The sequence below is a fragment of the Arachis ipaensis genome, chromosome B1, assembly GCF_059453495.1.
Source record: "Arachis ipaensis isolate K30076 ecotype BB chromosome B1, ASM5945349v1, whole genome shotgun sequence".
NCBI lineage: Eukaryota > Viridiplantae > Streptophyta > Magnoliopsida > Fabales > Fabaceae > Arachis > Arachis ipaensis.
This window is the reverse complement of record NC_142436.1, coordinates 77,435,826-77,458,717: the sequence shown is the minus strand read 5'-3', so window position 1 is coordinate 77,458,717 and position 22,892 is coordinate 77,435,826. Positions and strand designations below refer to the sequence as shown.

Sequence of the window (22,892 nt, the reverse complement as noted above, 5' to 3'; positions counted from 1 at the left end):
AGGGACTCAACAACACAAAATTGTGTTTGGCAGAAGAGACATAGACAGAAATAATGTGTCAAAAGACACTGAATTAGTGTATTTTGTGTCCATCTTGACAGGAAGGACACGGAGACACTAACAAAGATATAACTTATTTTTCATTTTTTCTTTCATTATTCTTGTTAACTTTTCATAATTATATTTTTTTATTATTATATTTTTCATCTCAAATTTTTTGAATAAAAAAAACTGAGAATAAATTAAATTTTTATAATTTGTTCTAGTTTATCACCAAACAAAATACAAGAACATAAAATTTTGTGTCTTTGTCTCTTATGTCTTCTTCTCAATGTCTTGTTCTGTCATGTTCTGAGAAACAAACGTAGCCATATTTACTTCTCTTTTTTCCTTTGGGAATATGTAATATGTAATTTAGACATTTAGTACAAAACAAAGTACTAGGTAAAGTGTGTTCATGTTGTTGAAAAACATAACAATCACTAAAGTAGTCAAGTTTTGAGATGAAATAGTTCATGCTGAAAAAATTTCATTAAAATACTTTATTAGACTTTAATAATAGTATTTAAATATTAATGATAAGAAAAAAAATTAATTAAATTCATATGTCAATACTTCAACATTATAAATCACTACTATTTTAATAGTTTATTTTAAAATCTTACCTCTAATATTCATGTCTATCCTTTGATAATTAAATGAAGAATACTATTCTACTCTAAAATAAAAGAAAACTTGTAGTCTAATTAATTAGACTTTAAAAATAAATAAACAAATATATTTAATGTTTAGGGAAAGAAGATATTTGGAAAAGTCAAATCAAATAGTCAAAGAGTCTACAAAGGAAAACCATATATTGTTTTTTTTCCCCGTAGCGGATCAAATTTTAATATTTGGAGCTATAGTAAGGGCAAAAGAGTCCAATAACAAAGAAAACTGACACACCTTTTATATTAACTGTAAAAAAAATTGAATTTATTTCACTAAATCATTTTTATGAATTTAATTTTATATAAAATAATTTTTATGTTTTTATCTAATTATATAATATTATATTAATAAAAATAATTATTTTATATTAATTACTCAGAAAATTATTTAAAAAATAAATATTATTAAATAATTATATAAAATTTTTTATACTTTATCAAAATCAAATGTATTTTTTATTTAGAAAAAAAATTAGCTAATTTATATCTTAAAAAATATAAATTTAAATTTATATAAAAAGAAGATATAAAATTTAAAATTTTAATATATTTATTTTTTATTTATTAAAATAAAATTTAAAAATTTCTACTAAAATTAACTAAATCCAAAAAATAAAATAAAAGACTTTAAGAGAAACTTTTGTAATTAAACGAAAGTCCCATTAAATTCATTTCATTCCAACGATTGGCGAGGGGTCCATTCGTAATTTCAACACCAACTTAACCACCAGCATTGACTACAATTTTACCAAAATGTCCCTCGTCCAATTTTTCCAGCTCCGCATACATAACATCGCCGTCACAACGCACACTCACTGCATGACTGTATCTATGTGTCAAAAAAAGCAAAAAAAGTAAAATAAAAAGGAAAAAACAGAAAAGCTCATGAAACAAAACAAATTAATTAATTAATAATTATTATAAAAACAAATATTAATAAAAATAGGTGGCAAAGATGAAAAAGAAAACGTTTCATTAAGCGTATCGACGCCGGCGTTTGACCGTTAAACCTAAAAGAAGAAAAGGGAAAAAATCCCCAAAAGAAGAAGAAGAAGAAGAAGAAGAAGAACGAGGAGAGAGAGAAAGAGAGAGTTCACAAATTTCGCGTGTTATCATATTTCTCCCAAAAACCGTTATCGACGGAGCATTTCCTCCGCGCACCGCCACCTGAGGAGGCCGATAAGAATACGGCGACGGCGGTGCCGGCAAAAAGCCAGGACGACGTCGTTCGCCGGAAGAGAAGAACGAAAAAGAGAATACATAAACTGAAATAAGTTTGCAGGATTTTTATTTTTTGGATTTTCCCATTTCCTTTGCGTGGATCTGAGAGTTTTTGTGTTTCGGAGAGAGGCGGATGATGGTTTCGAGAGGATTGTTCGGTTGGTCCCCGCCGCACGTGCAACCTCTGACGCCAGTTTCGGAGGTTTCGGAGCCGCCGGAGTCTCCGTCGCCGTACCTTGACCCTGGCGCCGAGACCTCCGCGTCGCAGCAGCAGGTGGAGGTCGATGAGGAGATTGAGGAGCCGGAGGAGGTCGAGCCTCCGCCGGCGGCGGTTCCTTTCTCGAGGCTCTTCGCCTGCGCTGACCGGTTCGACTGGTTCCTCATGGCTGCTGGTTCGGTCGCCGCCGCAGCTCACGGCGCCGCCCTCGTCGTTTACCTGCACTATTTCGCGAAGATCATACATGTGCTGGTGGAACCTAAGCACGAGCTGTTTCACAGGTTCAATGAGGTTAGATCGTCTTTTCTATCTGCAAAACCCTATTTCTCTCTCTCTCCCTCTCTCAATTTGGTTTTTCGGATAATGCTTTTAATTGAGGTTGAACGTGAACATGTGTTTGAAGCTTGAATTAATATTTATTCGTTGAAATTGTGGAATGGCTTTGTTGTTAGCTGGACTTGGCATGTAGGTTTTCACTTCTGATAATTTGGTTAAAGTTGATTGAGGAAGTTATACTGAAGCAGTAGGCTATGTATACATTAAACTGTGTCTTCAATTTGGTGGTGGTTGTTGTTCTTGCTGCTGATGCTGCAGCAACATTAGGTAGGGGGCTAGCTAGGGGCTGTGCAACCTGATGTACACTATTAATATTTTCTGTTTTCATGTTGGCAAGAAACTGGGTGTCTTGAAAACTTCTGCTTGCCAGATTCTCTAGAACATTGGACCATTGATTCTGATTGTTGGTGGAATTAATTGGACAGTCAAGTGCTCAAGGAAATAATCCGGTTATGCTGAGTTTGCCGTGGCCTTGCTCATTCTCGCTTCTCTTTCTTTTTTTGTTGGTGGTGCTGCTACTACACAAACTCCTTATTTTCATATTTACACTTGTAGCATTGAATTGGTGCAAAGTAGCATTGGGTAATTGCACAGTTTATTTTTTATTGAGGTTCTTCACTGTGTGTAGGCTGTATGCAACTGTACATTATAAGGTTAGATTGTTTAGTATTTTGAGATATTTTTGCCTATCCTTTTATAGTAATTCACAAATAGTGTCCTCAGATTATTGAGTCTTTGTGTATGTGTGTTATATGTAGTTTCACACCTACTGCTGGTTCAAGTTAAACTCAATGAGTTGATACAGGAACAAGCTGACATTAGTTGGTTGAGTTTTGGAGCTTGCCACGTGAAATGTCTGACATAAGGGATGAGCTTTGAAAGTGCCCTCCCCTCTATATCACCTTCCTGACCATTTAATTACAGTGCATCAACTTTGCTAAACTCATGAATATAAGGATGGAAACATGGTTTGGATTTAACGGATTTGGGTTTGCTGGGTGAATTGATAAGGAAGTTCAATTTCAGGTGATATGGATAAGTTTAAAAAATAACGAAAGGCAGGATGGTTTATTGGAGAGGTCTTGGCATCACACTTCATATCTAGGGTTTGATAGCATACATGGGTACATAACTTGGAAGTGTGCAATTAGATGCCATAATTCATAAAAATGACAATCCCTTTATATTGTTACATTATTCTAAATAGGGCATCCTGCCTCCCATACCTCTTAACCCTCCATGGGTAAGATATGAATTCCAAATCCTTTGAAGATTTGAACATCGTGCTATTCTAGAAAAGATATCAAAATGGGAGTAGGACCCAATTTCAGCTAAATAACGTGTTGAACCCCAAGTAACAACAGCCTTGTCTTGTTTTGCTGGTTAGAGTCGGCTTAAGAATAGAACAGTGTTGGACAAAACATTTAACTAGAAGTTTTGTTCCTTGATAGAGCTTCCTGAATCATGTGCTCTTGTTGTCTTTATTTGAAAAGAGGAAATTTCAAAGAAGGAACTATGTTCAGTTTTGTGTGAGCTTGGGGTATAGAATTTGGAAGATGTCAACAGTGAACTTCTGCTAACTTATCTCTTTTGTTTCCCATGCAGCTTGCTTTAACCATTGTTTATATTGCCGCGGGAGTTTTTGCAGCTGGTTGGATTGGTAAAAGTTAAATGTTTATCGAACTTAATATGAGAAATGTGTTTCATTAGACAGCCTTCTAGTTTTCTGTATAGTATACTAATGTTTTTTTCCTCTCTCCTTTTTTAAAAAACTGTGTTTTGGGTTATAGAGGTTTCTTGCTGGATTTTGACTGGAGAACGGCAGACTGCTGTCATAAGGTCAAAATATGTTCAAGTGTTACTAAATCAAGATATGAGCTTTTTTGATACTTATGGAAATAATGGAGACATTGTAAGTCAAGTTTTGAGTGATGTGCTGCTTATTCAGTCTGCCCTTAGTGAAAAAGTATGTCTTCCTTGATTATGCACATATTCATTTAACTAATTTGCTGAGAATTCTCTATAAGTCTTCTTTAATACTTTTATTTGTGTGTGGTGATGATACAGGTTGGAAATTATATTCACAATATGGCTACGTTCTTCAGTGGTCTTGTCATTGGACTCATAAATTGTTGGCAGATTGCTCTGATAACGTTAGCAACAGGTCCGTTTATTGTTGCTGCTGGAGGAATATCAAATATATTCCTCCACCGACTTGCAGAGAATATTCAAGATGCATATGCTGAAGCGGCTAGCATTGCCGAACAGGTTAGTTTTTGTATCTAACTCTGCCTTTATATTGAATAAAATGTTTTCCTCCTTTTGGGGGATGTTTTTGTAATGAAGTTGGAATCTGTTAACAAATATCAGTGTTATCCAAAAAAGTAAAATAGTTGTCTCCATGGAATCCATATGTTGATTGTACATGGAGGAGTTTGAAGTTCACTTCACTTCTATAGTTTGAAAGGAAATGGATATGAATGGTTTTGTTTTTAAAATCAGATATGCTTCAGTTTTTGTCCTTACTTTATTTTTATTGTTTTCATTTTGAAGAGTAAAGAAGGGTGAATTTATCTTTTAGTGTTCTCAGTGTGGATAATTTCATGTGATGCAGGCAGTTTCGTATGTAAGGACATTGTATGCATTCACAAATGAAACATTGGCCAAGTATTCCTATGCAACATCACTGCAAGCTACTCTTAGATATGGTATATTAATAAGTCTTGTTCAAGGGCTTGGTCTTGGATTTACATATGGGCTTGCAATATGTTCTTGTGCATTGCAACTCTGGGTTGGAAGGTTCTTGGTTATACATGAAAAAGCACATGGTGGTGAAATTATAACAGCCCTGTTTGCTGTAATTCTAAGTGGCTTGTGAGTATCATTCCCTACTTTATATTTTCGTTATATTTATATCCTAATCATTTTACATATAACTTTTTACTTTTGTTTCTTTCTCAAGGGGATTGAATCAAGCAGCAACAAACTTCTACTCTTTTGATCAGGGGAGAATTGCTGCTTATAGATTATTTGAGATGATAAGCCGGTCATCCTCATCTGATGATCATGACGGCATTACTCCTGATTCTGTGCAAGGAAATATAGAGTTTCGGAATGTTTATTTCAGCTATCTGTCTCGTCCTGAAATCCCTATCTTGAGTGGATTTTATCTTAGTGTACCTGCTAAGAAAGCTGTGGCTCTTGTTGGCAGAAATGGCTCTGGGAAAAGTAGTATTATTCCACTAATGGAGCGTTTCTATGATCCTACATTAGGTAATCATTTTACCTCTGATATTGTATAATTGCATTTTTGCTATTCATTAAAAGCATATATTAGTCATTTGCAGATTTAAGTTGACATCATAATTACTGATCCATGGTTCAGGGGAAGTTCTTCTAGATGGAGAAAACATCAAGAACTTGAAACTTGAATGGCTTAGGAGCCAAATAGGACTAGTCACCCAGGAGCCTGCTTTGCTTAGTTTGAGTATAAGAGATAATATTGCTTATGGGAGGGATGCCACCATGGATCAAATTGAAGAGGCTGCTAAAATAGCTCATGCACATACATTTATCAGCTCATTGGAGAAAGGTTATTACACACAGGTGAGGCTTGATTGACATGATTATGCCTATGGCTGTTGTGTTTTATTTTCAGTTTGTTCCTTGTTTGTGACCAAGTGGTATTTCCAAAACCTGGGTACCTGTCTCAGGTTGGCAGGGCTGGTCTGGCTTTGACTGAAGAGCAAAAAATAAAACTTTCTATTGCTAGAGCTGTGCTTTTAAATCCATCAATTCTTCTACTTGATGAGGTTACTGGTGGTCTTGATTTTGAGGCTGAGAGGGCTGTTCAGGGGGCTTTGGACCTACTTATGTTGGGACGCTCAACAATAATAATTGCTCGACGGCTTAGTCTCATAAGGAATGCTGATTATATCGCTGTTATGGAGGAAGGTCAACTTGTTGAAATGGGTACTCATGATGAATTATTGTCCTTGGATGGCTTATATGCAGAGCTTCTTCGATGTGAAGAGGCAGCAAAACTTCCCAAGAGGTCCAATACTAGAACAAATCATCCTCCTTCCTTTGACATGCATTATTTATTTATATATTTTCCAGACCCTGCGTAATGTGGGATGCTTTGCACTAGACTGCCCTTTTATTTGTTTTCCAAAATTTAATACGCGATGGTAATGACTGGAGTTAGTTAAGAAAATGATTTTACTACGATAGCAAACTAACAATAGTGATAAGAGTAATGATTGAGAGTCCTAATTCATCCTCCTAATACTTAAATGAATAAGAATTCAAATATAAATGTTATTTCTTGAAAAGGTAAAAAAAGATAAAAATTCAAAACTTTCTTTATTTAGAAATTAGGAAGATAAGTTAGGACTCCTAATCATTTTTCATCTTTAGTGCATTCAACTACTGCTGAACTGCAATATTTAATATTTTATATTTTGAATGTTGTGCAAAATTTCCCAGCAGGTATGTATCATGCTCACTATTTTTTCCAAAATACTAATCCAGGATGCCTGTTCGAAATTACAAGGAGACTGCAGCGTTTCAAATTGAGAAGGATTCTTCAGCAAGTCATAGCTTCAAGGAACCATCCTCCCCTAAAATGTTGAAGTCACCTTCTCTTCAAAGAGTATCTAATGTATCCCGCCCTCCAGACGGAACCTTTAACTTGCTTGAATCTCCAAAGGCCCGGAGCCCACCACCTGAGAAGATGGTGGAAAATGGTCAGGCCCTTGATGGAGCAGATAAGGAGCCATCAATAAGAAGGCAGGATAGTTTTGAGATGAGACTTCCAGAGTTACCCAAGCTTGATGTGCAGTCTCTGCATCGTCAAAAATCAAATGGTTCTGACCCAGAATCTCCTGTTTCTCCCCTTTTAACATCTGATCCCAAGAGTGAACGCTCTCATTCGCAGACTTTTAGTAGAACGCAGAGTTACTCTGATGATCTTTCAGCTGAAAAGAGAAAATTGAAGGATACAAGGCATCAAAAACCACCATCACTTAGGAAGCTTGCTGAGCTTAGCTTCGCTGAGTGGCTTTATGCTGTGTTAGGAAGCATAGGTGCTGCTATCTTTGGTTCTTTCAATCCTCTTCTTGCTTATGTAATTGGCCTTGTGGTGACAGCTTACTATAATATTGATAAAGAACATCACTTACGATGGGAGGTAAACAAGTGGTGTTTGGCCATTGGCTGCATGGGTATTGTGACAGTAATTGCCAACTTTTTACAGCATTTCTACTTTGGTATCATGGGGGAGAAAATGACAGAAAGGGTTAGGAGAATGATGTTCTCAGGTGCACTAATCCTCCTCTATGCCTTATTTTCCTGTTTTAAAAATCTGGAATTATGAGCAGTACTTAACCTGTTTCTATTATATGGCAGCCATGCTTCGCAATGAAGTTGGGTGGTTTGATGATGAGGAAAACAGTGCTGACAATTTATCCATGCGATTGGCCAATGATGCTACTTTTGTACGAGCTGCTTTTAGCAATAGGCTGTCTATATTTATTCAGGACAGTGCTGCAATTATTGTTGGTCTTCTGATTGGTGCCTTGCTGCACTGGCGGTTAGCACTTGTGGCTTTTGCAACCCTTCCAATTCTCTGTGTTGCTGCAATTGCCCAGGTATTCACTTGCACTTTTTTTCAAATATATCTCTCAATGGTTGGTTTGAACTTCCATCATGTCAATGGTATCTTTGCAAATTTTTCCTCTAACGAAATCCAGTGATTTTGGTATTTTATAATTTATAGAAAATTAATCACAAATTTCAGAATATGAATGAAACATGATCTATAGATTCTAGTCTCAAATTGTGCTGATGGCCTTCTTTCTTTCTTTATTTTTTTTTCCATTCGGTTCATTCTTTACAAACTAGGTTTATAATATTTGAGTGGCTAATAGTAATAATAGGTATAAATGTATGAACTGTGTCAGGTATTCAAATCCAATCCAATTTGAACCAATTTGTTGCATTTATTCATTGCAGCATCAATGTTTTACATGGTTGAGTGGTAGTTTACATTTTACACTTGTGTGGTTGGGTTCATTGTCAGTCTTGAATGATTTTTTATTTTGACCTTGGTGAATATTAATTTGTTTTTACTAGTTGATGGACCTTCTCTGGAAAAGTTAGAGGTACAACAGGATGTATTGGAAATGTAAAAAAAAAAAGTGTTATATATTCAATAACTTTTAGTTAAACATTTTTTTATGGTGTTCTTAACATGTGCTCTTAGGGTACAAGATAGCGAAACCCTATAAATTTAATAAAGCTGTCTAAGAATAATAGCACGGTAGTTTATCTGCTTTAATTTTTTCAAAACATACAACTAATGAACAGCCTGTTTTGGATATTGCAGAAGATGTGGCTTGCTGGATTTTCAAGGGGCATACAGGAAATGCATAGAAAGGCATCTTTGGTTCTTGAAGATGCAGTTAGAAACATTTACACTGTTGTTGCATTTTGTGCTGGTAATAAGGTAATGGAACTTTATAGGCTGCAGTTGAAGAAAATATTTAGGAAGAGCTTTCTTCATGGGATGGCAATCGGTTTTGCATTTGGCTTTTCACAGTTCCTACTTTTTGCTTGTAATGCCCTTCTACTTTGGTACACTGGGAGATGTGTAAAACATGGTTATGTGCAACTATCTACTGCACTCAAGGAGTATATGGTTTTCTCATTTGCGACATTTGCGCTTGTAGAGCCTTTTGGATTGGCTCCTTACATCCTTAAACGACGGAAGTCTCTCATATCAGTGTTTGATATCATAGATCGTGTGCCTAAAATTGATCCTGATGATAGCTCAGCATTGAAGCCACCCAATGTACATGGAAGAATTGAGTTAAAAAATGTTGATTTCTGTTACCCAACTCGTCCAGAAGTTTTGGTATTGAGCAATTTTAGTCTCAAAGTCAATGGTGGGCAAACGGTTGCTATTGTGGGAGTTTCTGGGTCAGGAAAGAGCACTATTATATCTTTGATTGAGAGGTTTTATGATCCAGTTTCTGGCCAAGTTTTACTTGATGGAAGGGATTTGAAGGTATACAACTTGAGATGGCTGAGGAGCCACCTTGGCCTGGTTCAGCAGGAACCTATTATCTTCTCAACAACCATAAGGGAAAACATCATATATGCAAGGCACAATGCCAGTGAAGCTGAGATGAAAGAGGCTGCAAGAATAGCAAATGCCCATCACTTTATTAGCAGCTTGCCTCATGGTTATGACACTCACGTTGGGATGCGAGGTGTTGACTTAACTCCTGGACAAAAACAGAGAATTGCAATTGCGAGGGTTGTGCTGAAAAATGCGCCTATCTTGTTGTTGGATGAAGCAAGCTCATCAATTGAATCCGAGTCAAGCCGGGTGGTGCAAGAAGCTCTAGACACACTAATAATGGGGAACAAGACCACCATTTTAATTGCGCATAGGGCTGCAATGATGAGGCATGTGGACAATATCGTAGTGCTTAATGGGGGACGGATAGTGGAGGAGGGGACTCATGATTCATTGATGGCTAAGAATGGTCTGTATGTCCGATTGATGCAACCTCATTTTGGTAAGGCTTTGCGTCAGCATCGGCTTGTTTAGACTGGAACAATGTGACGTGAGTAACTTGTGTTGCTACTAATGTTTGGTTCACGAGCATAGTTTCATTTTCTGCTTGAAGTTGAATCACTGGGGACTCTTGCACCTGATGGATTTTCCGAGAATGTCAGGTGGAAGTTGTGGGTCGACGGCCAAAATGGAGCTCGGGTTAGCACACAGCACTGGTAGGCATAGGAAGAGAATACTGTATTAGGGATATAGGATGTGTAGGAATTAAAGATAGGATTTTTGGAGTTTGGTTGGTTTGTGGATTTGGGGTGGTTGGATTCTTTTGGAAGCATGAAACTTAGAACGAAGGTGTAATGTATCCATGGTATTGATTTGGTTTCTCTAGAGAGGGGGTGGAATCAACACACTAGTTCTGCTGAGGTCACTACTTTTTCACTCTCCTTAACTCAACCGTGGATGATGGATGAACTTATTGTTAACTGTAATTTTGTTTTATATTTTTGAATCTGTGAAAATTGTAGAAAATTGAGAATCCGAAAGATGTAACCTCTGTATATATACAATGATAGTTTAGAAGGCATTAGTTTTGCTGCTTGAATTCAATGTGTGTTCTTTTCATTTTGGTTTCAATTGTAAACACAAGCTTCAATTGTAGAAATACTGAAATAGATAAGACAGGTCAGTGCACTAAATGTCCCATTTCATGATCTGCTTTGCATACTCAATCCTATGAAGCAGGTGCTTAGAATATCTTCTGTCGTTTCCACGTTACGTTTCAAGAATTTTAGTTCTCTTCAAACAAATCCTTATTTCATTTTTCTTCTCTTTGCCAAGTTTTAACTCGAGCTTCTTTTGATATTTATATACACTACAACGATTATCTGATGTTGAATTAAGTATTTCGATATTAAAAATATTTTTGATAATTGTCTACGGGTGAAGCCCATGATTTTTCAATCCCTTTTAAACATTATTATGAAATTTTCTATAAATGAATTAAACTTAAGGTACACCATATATGATGTAAAAAAATGAATATTTATGATAACTACTAAAAAATAGTTATTCTATCAGTATATATTTTATAAACTTACTAAATGTCGTCAGAAACATATTTTTATTGATTACCAATGATTATGTTAAAAAGTATTTAAAGAAATTAATCATGCTTTGATCTCAACAAAATTGTGAGGCTAGTCAACACAGTCACTTTCTCACTAAGTATATTGACTGAAAATGAAAATGAAAATGAAAATAAAGCATAGTCATCATTAAATCTAAATGATACCCTTCTAATCTATCTGTGATAACTTTGATCCTTCATCACAGCCACAAAACATGGCAACACTATGACCAAGTCACTTATAAGTGTCTCCATGAACAACCTCACTCTCATAGTCATTGTAGGCTCCATTTCTTTGGCCCTTAGTTTTTGTATTTAAAGAGCAAACAAAGATCTCACACCTTTCTTTTCCTCACTTTTCAACCAAACCATATATAAATAAATAAATAAGTACACTAATTTGGTTGTGATTAGTGAATTGATGGCAGTCCAAAGAATTGCAATTGGGTCTCCTGGAGAGGCTGCTCAGCCTGATGCAATTAGAGCAGCATTTGCAGAATTCTTCTCATTGCTTATTTTTGTTTTTGCTGGTGATGGCTCTGGCATGGCTTATAGGATACACTCTAGACAACCCTCTTTTTAGTTTACAAATGTTTAGATTAATTTAGATGCACTGAAAGGGTCATCAACAAATGAAGTTAAGTGAAAAAGAAAAGTTATATTTGACAATTATTTCTTATAATAGATAGTTAAAAGAATAGTTTAGAATAATTTATACTTTATAGTTCAATTTTATACACTATTAATGTAATAATCTTACACACTAAGGTTCAATCAATTATAACCAGAATCTAGTCCACATTTAAGGCTAATTATTAGAAAAGGCAAAGTAGTTTAAGAATTTTAGGATTCTAGTGAAAATGTGAAATAAGTAACATTTTGGTTACTTTTTGGCAGATAAACTAACAAACAATGGACCAGCAACACCATCTGGCCTGGTAGCTGCATCATTGTCCCATGCATTTGGTCTTATTGCGGCTGTCTCTGTTGGTGCAAACGTTTCTGGTGACCATGTGAACCCTGTTACTTTTGGTAACTTCATTGGAGGAAACATAACCCTTTTGAGGAGCATTTTGTATTGGATTGCACAGTTGCTTGGTTCAGTTCTTGCTTGCATTCTTCTCAAGTTTGCTGCTGGAGGAATGGTAATAACCAATCATTCATGTTCATCTATCATGCACAAATACTTCAAATTTGAAGTTCTATCATTTGAAAAACTGAAGATAGAAATCAAAACTGTCCTTACCAATCACTTTTCTATGCTCATATCATTATAATAATGGTTTCTACATCAGTGATTAAGAATAGAGTATAAAATCAGACAATTTTTTTAAGTGATCATGTGACATTAGCAATTTAAATCTTGAATACTTATGATATATGCTTAATCTTGTATCTTTTGCTATTGTTTAAACAACTCCTTTCACTAGAAACATTCTCTTGTTACACTCATATTTTCAATACAAAGACTCTTACTTGTGCAACAAGCAATATACTAAGACACTGATTAGGACATTGCAGGAAACAACAGGTTTCTCATTATCCTCTAGTGTGTCAGAATGGAATGCATTGGTGTTTGAAATAGTGATGACATTTGGGTTAGTGTACACAGTTTATGGCACAGCAGTGGATCCAAAGAAAGGAAATGTGGGAATTGTAGCCCCAATTGCAATTGGATTCATTGTGGGTGCAAACATCTTAGTAGGTGATGCATTTGATGGTGCATTAATGAATCCAGCAGTGTCATTTGGTCCTGCTGTTGTTAATTGGTCATGGACTCATCATTGGGTGTATTGGGTTGGCCCCTCCATTGGTGCTGCCATTGCTGCCATTATGTATGATAATATCTTCATTGGTGATGGTCAGGAACCCCTTTCAAGCAGTGACTACTAGGGGAAACAATTCTTTTCTTTGTATTTACATAATGAGTAGTGAATAAAATTGATGTAACAGAGATTAACAAGGAAACCTTTTACTTTGTGAATGTGGATGTGCTTTATCAACTTAGCAATCTTTCTTTCATTCCAATTTATATTTATATTTGTACACAATATTCCTCGTTGTGACAAAATGCAAATGAAACTTAATACCCTGTAGTCCGACAATCAAATAAAATAAACACAGAAGAAAAGCACACAAAAATTAAACTTGGGCTTTCTTACCTGGCTGTTGATGGAATCTAAATATCAAGCAATAACATTAGTAGTAGTACACACAAAAACATTAAAGCAACTCCTCAATATCCGCATAATTATTTTACAATGAACCAACAAATTAAACAAACAACATCGTAATGAAACTACATATCCAAGGAATGATATTAAACGGGAGTCAAGACACACAGAAAAACAAAGGTCAAAGGATGCGAGGGTCGTTGCAATATCGAATCTGAGGCATTGCTCCTCCGTCTACCTTCCATCTACCATATTGTTGAACGTCAGTCAGATGTAGTACTTGAAGCTGTGGGAAGTCACCAGCTACGCAATTAACATCGCCAATTATGCCTCCGCGAAAGAGTTTCAAGGTTCGCAGGTTGGCTAGCTGTCCCAGGGTCTTTATCATTCTTGCATCCAGTGGAGGAAAGTATCCTATGGTAATCTTGGTAAGACTTGTAGGATACGCATCCCGATCTAATGGAAGCTTCGCAATGCCAAGTAGCTTTAGCGTTCGGAGTTTGTTTAGGCACCGCAAACTGTTCTCTAACAATTCTTTTTCTGGTGGCTCTGGCAGCTCTGTCACCTCTCGACACAAAGTTAATTTTGTCAAGTTGGGGAACATGCCCTTGCTTAGGACGCTTGCTGTTCTTGCATTAAGATAGATGCTACGCAGTGTTTGAAGATTCTTCACCTTTGTTTCTCCAATTTTCATCCTCGATATTGATGCTCCTACAGACAATTTTTCTGTTAATACGTAAACATCAATGTCTAAATACACATGCCTGAGTGACTTGAGCTTCCATATTTTGTTTGGTAGAGTAATAGGCTTTTCAATCCCTAAGTATAGGGTTTCTAGATTCGAAAGGTTGCATAGAGAAGCTAAAACATCATTTCCAATTCTTACAGAAGATGCTCTGACTTTCAAAAACCTTAGATGGATCAATGTCTTCAATCCACGAGGTGATAAACATAGCACCACTCTGTTCATGTCCAATACACGAGCCAACTTGAAGCCTTTCTTTATCTGTTTCCACCCTTCTGATTCATTCTCCCAGAAAGTGCTTTCACCAAACAGAAGCAGAGAGCGTGCAGATGATTGGTTATCTTCGGTTAGCCTCAGTTCTCCTCTATACTGGAGAGACATCCTACGAGAATTACACTTGATAGCATCCAAATTTGTGCACACTTCCATAAATTTATTTTCCCTACTCTCTGAAATGCATAGGTCACGAAGAAGATCATGGACTCGACATGTCTTCACACCCCCATCAGTCCTCCTACTTGCCACTTGCACCAAGCTCCGTTCCACCAGCTTATCTAAATACATGTCAGCAATATCTTCTACTTCTGGTGAATTTGATGGTCCAACTTCTTTTTTCTGAATGAACCCTTCAGCTATCCACAGTTGACACAATCTTCTCACATGGATTTCATAATCTTCAGGATACACTCCCAAATAAAGAAAGCATGGCTTTAATGCTTGGGGAAGGTCATCATAGCTAAGCTTCAAAATATTAGTCACAATTCGATATTCTTCCTCCTGAGCAAGATACCAAGAAACATGATTATTGATTTTAATCCATTCTCTTGGTGATCTCTCTTTTTTGGCAACCATACCTGCTAACACAATGATGGCAAGTGGCAAACCTTTACAGGCTTTAGTCATTTCTCTGCCAAGAGGTTCAAGTTCATGAGGACATTTTTCTTTGCAAAACACCTTCTTACAGAACAGTTCCCAACTTTGACTTTCATTGAGAAATGGAAGTTCGTAAGTAAAGGTTGCTCTTGTATAGTGAGAAATATCCTTCACACGTGTGGTTATCAATATTCTGCTACCATTGTTGTCATCAGGAAAGGCTCCTTGCAAATCATCCCACACTTGAGTATTCCAGATGTCATCTAAAACTACCAGGTATTTCTTTCCACTCATGCGTTCTCTGACCTTTCTTTTCATTTTTGCTTGATCGGTTAAATCTTTGTACTCCTCTGCAGGTAAATCCAAAAGCTTCAAAAGACTCATTAATAATTCTTGCGCTCTGTAGTCGTTGGACACAAAACCCCATACACAACAGCGAAACATGCTCTTGATCTTGTCGCCGTTGTAGATCTTTCGAGCAAGAGTGGTCTTTCCCAATCCACCCATGCCTAATATGCAAACAACTCTACGACTCCAATCTCCTCTTTCAAGTTGGCTAATCACCTCATTGGAGTCATGCACCAAGCCTACTACCTCCTCTTCTTCCACATCCCTCCTTCTCGCAATCAATGAATCTTCTGCAAGTTCTTTGTTTCCCATATGACTTTCAAAATCACCTTATTGGATGCCGTATTTGGACTTATTTTGATAGATCTCATCGATCCTTCTCTTGATGGTAGTAATCTGATCATTCACCTCATGGAGCATCATCACATGGTCTTTACTGTGGAAGCACTTGCTCAACATGTTTCTGCTTCCTTGCTTGTTGACATTGACAACATAGGTGTCTACCACGTCTTCAGCTTCGTATGCAACATCTCTGATCTGTTTCACCACTTCTCTCACCACCGGATCACCGCGCTTTTCCTCAGAACTCTTGATGAAAATGTTCATGAACATCAGTTCATCACATAGAGACCTGATTTGATCCTTCACGCCCGAAAGCAATGTTACTTCACTAACAAGCAACCGCAACAAGTTGTCCAGAACAAAGGTTACAACATTATCCATTTTGTGATTCTACGAGAAAATTTAAGAGATATTGTTGAGTCCGTGAAAGCAAGAAAGCAAGATCATCCAAGAGAATAAAAAAATAAAATAAATATAAATTCTATCAATATGAAATACTAGATAGAAACAAATATATATGTTGGGTCAACTATAATCAATAATCAATAATCAATCTCATTCAATTTCTTTTTCTTACTTGGCATGCATAAAATTATAAAAACAAATTAAATAAGATGATGAGAAAACATTTAGGAAAGGATTAGACAATAATACTATGAAATTAATAGCATATTATATCAAATTAAAAAGGAAAATAGACACGGTGATCTTTTTTTTCTTAAAACTAAATATTTGAGTAAATTAAACATATTTATTCTTTAAATTAAGGACAAAACAACCAAAAAAAACTATACAACAACTGTTTTAGAGCAAGTAATACCTATTTTATTGACGAAAAATGTTAAAAAAAAATTATAATTGGACAAAGCTAAGAGTTAAGAACATAAAAATTATAAGATAAAAAATGACCAAATCTAAGTAACTTTCAACACATATATTCGCATATTTAAACTTTTATTTAGATATCTTATTTAAAATCCGTAATAATATGGCTTATTTAAAATATAATTATATAACAATAATATTATTAACATATATATATATAAGGAGAATGTGCATTATCAGTCATACAAAGAAAATACAAGAGGACAAGTAAATGTATCTCTCACCTAGATTATTATTGATGAGGATCCGCATACAAAATCTTAAATGAACTTCAACAGGTGATGTTGTATTTAAATTCCAGTTAGGTGGTAGGTACAACCTAAGCAGAACAAATTAAAAAAAAAATTAAATAAGAATATATTCTCCTAATTTAAAATCTCATTCATATGCGTTAAGTGATGAGTGATCTTTCGTTTAAATAATTACTGTGACTAAAAATTTACGCTAAGAAAATTATTATTTGACATATTCTAAGAGGGAGGCCACTCAGATAAAGACGCCTAAAACGTCTTTTTTTAAAGATGTTTTTATGTTATGTTTTAATTCGTTTCTATATAATTTATTCGGTGTTCCTCATCACATATTATTAAATTCCTCAAAAGATTTTCTTTCCAAAAATAATAAAAAATATTTAATTTAGACTAAAACAAAAAAGATAATAGATTAACTATTAGATTTTTTTTAAAAGATTATTTACATAAAAAATATATCACATTCATAAATATATATATATATATATATATAACAAGCTCTTAAATTTTTTATAAATAAAACAATAATTAATTTTTATTCGTATAATATATAAAATAATTACTATATTATTATTATATTATAGATTAAAATTTACTAATTTAAATTTTATTTTTATTTTTAATGTAAGTATTAGAAATAAATGAATTTTTCATAACAAGATGTAATGTAACAAAATATATATAATATTAATTAATTTTTAAAAAATTCTGAAAAGATTATTTTTCTAATAAAGTGTTATTAAAAAATTAACATTATAAAAATTAATTTCAACTAATATGATATAATAGGTTATTAAATATATTTAATACAAAACACATTGAATATAAATTTTTATTGAGTTTAAATTTTAAATAATTTTTAATTGAATTTCAAATATTTTTATTTTAAAGAGTTAGAATATTTTAACATCATTTTTTTCGTATCTTTTTAATTGAGTCTTTAATTTTTTAAATTATAAACCTTATTTATAATTAAGAGTAATGTTTTAACACCACCAATTAGTCACACATATAAAAATACAAAAACAATTCTATTGTCATAATTATAATCTAACTTTATAAGCAATACAATACAATAAAACTATATATAAGTAATATAACTAAATTTTATCTACATCTATAGTCACATTCATAAATAATATAATTAAATTATATTTATGTTTATAATTAAAATATAAATAAAAATACAAAAAAGTATCAGGAGAGTTAATTTTTTTCGTTCATAATTTTTTTTATTATTTTTGTTGTGAAAAGTTTAATTATTTTTTAAAAAAGATAATTGAATAACACAAAAAAACTTATTAAGAGTAATTTATTTATATATGATTAAAAAATAATTGAATAATTATATACGATAAAAAATTAATATTATTAAAAATTAAAATTAAAATTTATTTTAAAATTAAAAATAAAGTTTATTTAAAAATAAAATTAAAAATCATGTTTTTTTTTCCAAAATTTATCTATGAGGAATTCTATAAATATTTTATGATGAATAAAAATATTAAACTCGTACTAAAATTTATTCTAATAAAATTTATTTTTATTCTACTAAACGTCAAATAAACTATTGAAAAGAATTTTATTTCCTCCATTAGAGAAGAATAATAAACATCCATACTTCTATTATGTTATGACAATAATTTGGCCTGTTATTTTTTAATGTACATAATAATAATAATAATAATAATAATAATAATAATAATAATAATAATAATAAGTATTATATTTTAATTATATAGTATACATAAATATCTAATTTAATTTAATTTTTGTTTTTTCTATTTTTAAAATTAATTATATTTTAATTATATACCATTATTAATATAAATATAAATTTCACTAAAAATTTATTAATTTACTTGATCTATTTTATTGTTAGTATTGTGATTAAGGTTATTTGTTTTGATGTTAGTGTTAAAATCTACTGATATTATAGTTAGATGATAGGTTTTGTGAATTAATTATTTTTTTATTGTGTCAAAATAAGATACTATTGTAGTATTAAAATTTTATGATTTTTTTATATTAGTTATTTTAGAAGTTGAGACTTGATTCTTCATAAAATGTTAGTGAAGATATATATTTTAAATTTTAATTTTAAGTTTTTAACTATTTTATATTTACGTGAGACCGATTTTATCGGTTCAACCAATGATTTATCGGTTGAACCAATAGACCAGTAAACCAGTAGCTTGACCGGTTCGATCACTGGTTTGGTTCTAACAACTATGCTTCGATCTAATTTCAAAAATTTCGATTTACTCAATTTAGTCTCCCAACTTAATAGTTATGACTCACATTGGTTTCTAATCTTATTTTTATCACTATATCACAAAATCGTTAACGACATGCTGAGATGGACTAACGACTGTTACATTATACATTCTAGCGACTGTTTGATGTGACAATTAAAATTTTTTTTACCTTATTTTTTTCAACTAAACACTTAAAACCCTAATATGAGTCACGGGTACCTAAGTTAAAAAATCAAACTAAGTAAATTGAAACTTTAAAAATCAGATTAAAGCTCGAATATAACTTCAAAACAGAACTTTAACTTATGTAGCGATTAATTTAAATGAGAATAAAATAAATCAAAATTCAACATAATTTTATCAATGTTTTCAAATTCGAAATTTCTATACCAAAATTAACTAGGATTTTTCTTTAAATTAAAAATTTAATGAAATAGTGACTTTAATTATCTTAACCAATGTCCTAATTAATTACTTTTATGTTTTAAAAAAACTGTATATAAGAAGAAAATAATTAATTTGTCTACTTTAATAAATAGTTATTTTACTAAAATGAAAGAAACTATTTTTTTAGAATTTTTTAAGAACTAATTAATATTATATATATTTTGTTACACTACATTTTGTTATAAAAAATTTATTTATTTCTAATGCTTATATTAAAATAAAATTTAAATGAGTGAATCTTAATATATAATATAATAATAATATAGTAATTATTTTATATATTGTACGAATATAAATTAATTATTTTTTTATTTATAAAAATTTTAAGAGCTTGTTATATATATATATATATATATATATATTTTTTTTTTTTTGATGAATGTGATATATTTTTTATGTAAATAATCTTTTAAAAAAAATTAATAGTTAATTTATTACCTTTTTGGTTTTAGTCTAAATTAAGTACTTTTTATTATTTTTGGAAAGAAAATCTTTTGAGAAATTTAATAATATGTGTTGAAGAACACCAAATAAATTATACAAAAACTAATTAAAATATAACATGAAAACATCTTTAAAAAAATATATTTTAAGCGTCTTTATCTGAGTGACATTTTTCTAGGAGACAATAACATTAACTCATCATAATGTGTTTTATGATCGTTAAAGCGAGAAATTTATAGTTACTACAAGAATAAATGATATATAACATCACATTTTGCTATAAATAGCACTTGCTATAACTAACTACTAAAACCAGTAAACTAGCCAACTCCCACTCAGCACAATAACTAACTTACCACGTCAGCTTCTAACTAATTATTTACAAATGCTAATTGGCTAACTAACTAAAGAACTAATTATCTGATAAGTGATTAGCTCATGTAACAACATTATCTCATCAAATATTTTCTCAAAATCTCAAATAATAATAATAATAATAATAATAATAATAATAATAATAATAATTACCTGAATTATTGATAAGAAGATGCAAGCATAATTTGTAGCCAACCCCAAATAGCTGATGTATATATCGTTTATCTGCCATATATAACATGTTCAAAAGATAAATAACAAATTCGTACTTTAATTTCTATATGAGGTGTACATCACAATATCATTAAGTTATTTAAAGTTAGGAACCACGTTTAAAACGTCTTTTTTTTAAAATATTTTTTAGTAATTAAAATTTAATATATGTAATTAATTAAATCGTATTATTTTTGTTAAAATTAAATTAGATAAATTAATTTGGCTAAAAAATTAGTGAACTACACCTTGAACTGATCTAAATTAATTTTTTTATAAAAATTACTATAATATATCTATTATAAAAAATAATTAAAATACTCTTATTCTTATTATTATTATTATTATTATTATTATTATTATATATATATATATATATATATATATTAAGAACTCTAAATACTAATTCTTTTCTTTTCTCTGCGCTGCGCTGTGTCATAGAATTAGAATTTATTAGGATTCTCAAATTTTAAAAAAATATATATAATAGAAGTATTTTAGTCATTTTCTATAATAAAGTTATTGTAGTCATTTTCTATTAAAAAAAATTAATTTAGATCGGTTTAAGATTTGGTTTACCGATTTTTCGGCCAAATTAATTTATCTGATCTAATTTTAATAAAAACAACACGATTTAATCGATTATATGTATTGAATGTTAATTACTAAAAAACATCTTTACAAAAAAAAACGTTTTAAGCGTCTTTATCTCCCAATTAGTTATCATTCACTTTTTTTTTTTCTTTTCCGGCTCTGCAAAATTGAAAAGATGTCTAGTCTAATTCATCAGCACAGAAAAATAATTTCCCAGCCAAAGTGCGACAGATTTCATAAAATAATTAATAATGATTTTAATTTTCTCACTAAGAATATAAAGAAAATTTTGCTATAATTAACATACAATACTATTTTTTTATTTACTTAATATTGTTAATATTTCATTACGGTTGAAACACCAAACTATCTTCAACGAATAGTTAGTAATTGCTCTTCGCAATTTCATCAACTCGTTGTGTTTATGGCACACTATGAATGATATCAAATATTTGTTTAAAATTTAATCTTAAAAATACGTCTCTTTAAGTAGTAAATAACTGACTTAATGTACTATTTTATTATCTTATTTTGAGAAGAAAATAAAAATAAACATTACACAATCTATGTTAATAATATGTTTATATATGGTAGATATAATCATAAAAAAGTTATGTGGATAATAAATTAATTGTAATCATTTATAATATTTTTCAATAACAAGTATAAAATAATAATTTAGAAATAGTAATATGTCATTTAATATAAATACGAAATAGAAGAAAGGCAGAGCATTCATGAAAATTAGGAGGTGGAACTATAGAGTAAAACAAACATAATTAAATGTTTAGGAGTGAATAGAAAATAATCAACCCAAAATAATTTAAAGTTAGTTATTTTATTTTGTATTTCTTAATTATTATTTATTTTATTTTTTATTCTTTAATTTAATTATCCTTCAAATAATTGAGTAATATATTAAGATAATACTTAAATTGATCTTTGAAAATATACATGTGCTTTAATCCGATTCTCAAAATTTCAATTTACACAATTTAATCTTTTAACTGGATATTAATGACTCAAATTAGTTCTTGATCATATTTTCGGTATAGAACTGTTAACGACGTGTTGAAATAGAAACGGAGGGTTTTAAATGTTTTGTGGAAAGAAAATTGAGGTAAAAAAAAATTTAATTACTATTTCAAATAGCTGTTAGAAAATTTAGCAGATAATTGTCCGTCAGTATGATGTTGATAGTTCTGTGACAAAAATAAAGCCAGAAACCAACGTGGGTCACAAATACTAAATTAGGAAATCAAATTGTCGAAGCTTTGAAAATCAAATTGAAACAAAAGTATAATTTTAAAAGCCAATTTAATAGATATTACATGCATGAAGTTACATATATTAAGTTAAATAAAATAATTTTATGTCTTTAGTATTACTCTAACTAAATTGACCAGTAGTTTATTTCAATAACACACAACTTACGTTGATTTGGAAAGATGTTCCTTTCTCAAGAGAGCTCCTACTTAACAAGTATTATAAGTTTGCAACAACAAATAAATTAGGCACTTCAATTCATGCATGCTATGCTATGCTATGTAAGAAATTATAGAGCAAACACCCTAAAGTTGAAAGAGTGTACCTTAAATATTATTCATTCAATATGGTTTGATAAATTTCTTTGCTATGTGGAGAAGTTGAAATAGTAGTGAGTGGGTGATTGGGAAGCACCAGGCACAGCAATTAGCAACTGTGAAATGGAAAGGTTACCATGCATGGACCATGATCTCTAAATGAATGCC

At 31.8% G+C, this 22,892-nt stretch overlaps 3 protein-coding genes across 4 annotated transcripts; 2 read left to right on the top strand and 1 right to left on the bottom strand.

The window, feature by feature from the left end:
* Positions 1-1,661: 1,661 nt before the first annotated feature.
* Positions 1,662-10,667, top strand: LOC148577114 (ABC transporter B family member 6-like). The gene is made up of 11 exons (XM_088501483.1): positions 1,662-2,439; positions 4,090-4,144; positions 4,275-4,450; positions 4,552-4,752; positions 5,099-5,358; positions 5,447-5,757; positions 5,870-6,090; positions 6,198-6,538; positions 7,018-7,805; positions 7,894-8,135; positions 8,873-10,667. The coding sequence occupies exons 1-11, from the start codon at positions 2,065-2,067 to the stop codon at positions 10,100-10,102; spliced, it is 4,200 nt and encodes a 1,399-aa protein (XP_088357609.1). The 5' UTR covers positions 1,662-2,064; the 3' UTR covers positions 10,103-10,667.
* A 946-nt stretch (positions 10,668-11,613) lies between these two features.
* Positions 11,614-13,085, top strand: LOC148577113 (aquaporin TIP1-3-like). 2 transcript variants are annotated; one of them, XM_088501482.1, is made up of 3 exons: positions 11,614-11,746; positions 12,090-12,337; positions 12,714-13,085. In XM_088501482.1, the coding sequence occupies exons 1-3, from the start codon at positions 11,614-11,616 to the stop codon at positions 13,083-13,085; spliced, it is 753 nt and encodes a 250-aa protein (XP_088357608.1). The 2 variants fall into 2 exon arrangements, with proteins under 2 accessions (XP_088357608.1, XP_088357607.1); XM_088501481.1 differs by having other exon boundaries at positions 12,090-12,356; positions 12,724-13,085.
* Positions 13,086-13,529: 444 nt separating this feature from the next.
* LOC148577112 (disease resistance protein RPP13-like) lies at positions 13,530-22,860 on the bottom strand. The gene is made up of 4 exons (XM_088501480.1): positions 22,733-22,860; positions 20,488-20,559; positions 16,784-16,878; positions 13,530-16,064 (listed from the first exon to the last, which is right to left on the bottom strand). The coding sequence occupies exon 4, from the start codon at positions 15,642-15,644 to the stop codon at positions 13,548-13,550; it is 2,097 nt and encodes a 698-aa protein (XP_088357606.1). The 5' UTR covers positions 15,645-16,064; positions 16,784-16,878; positions 20,488-20,559; positions 22,733-22,860; the 3' UTR covers positions 13,530-13,547.
* Between the last annotated feature and the right edge of the window lie 32 nt (positions 22,861-22,892).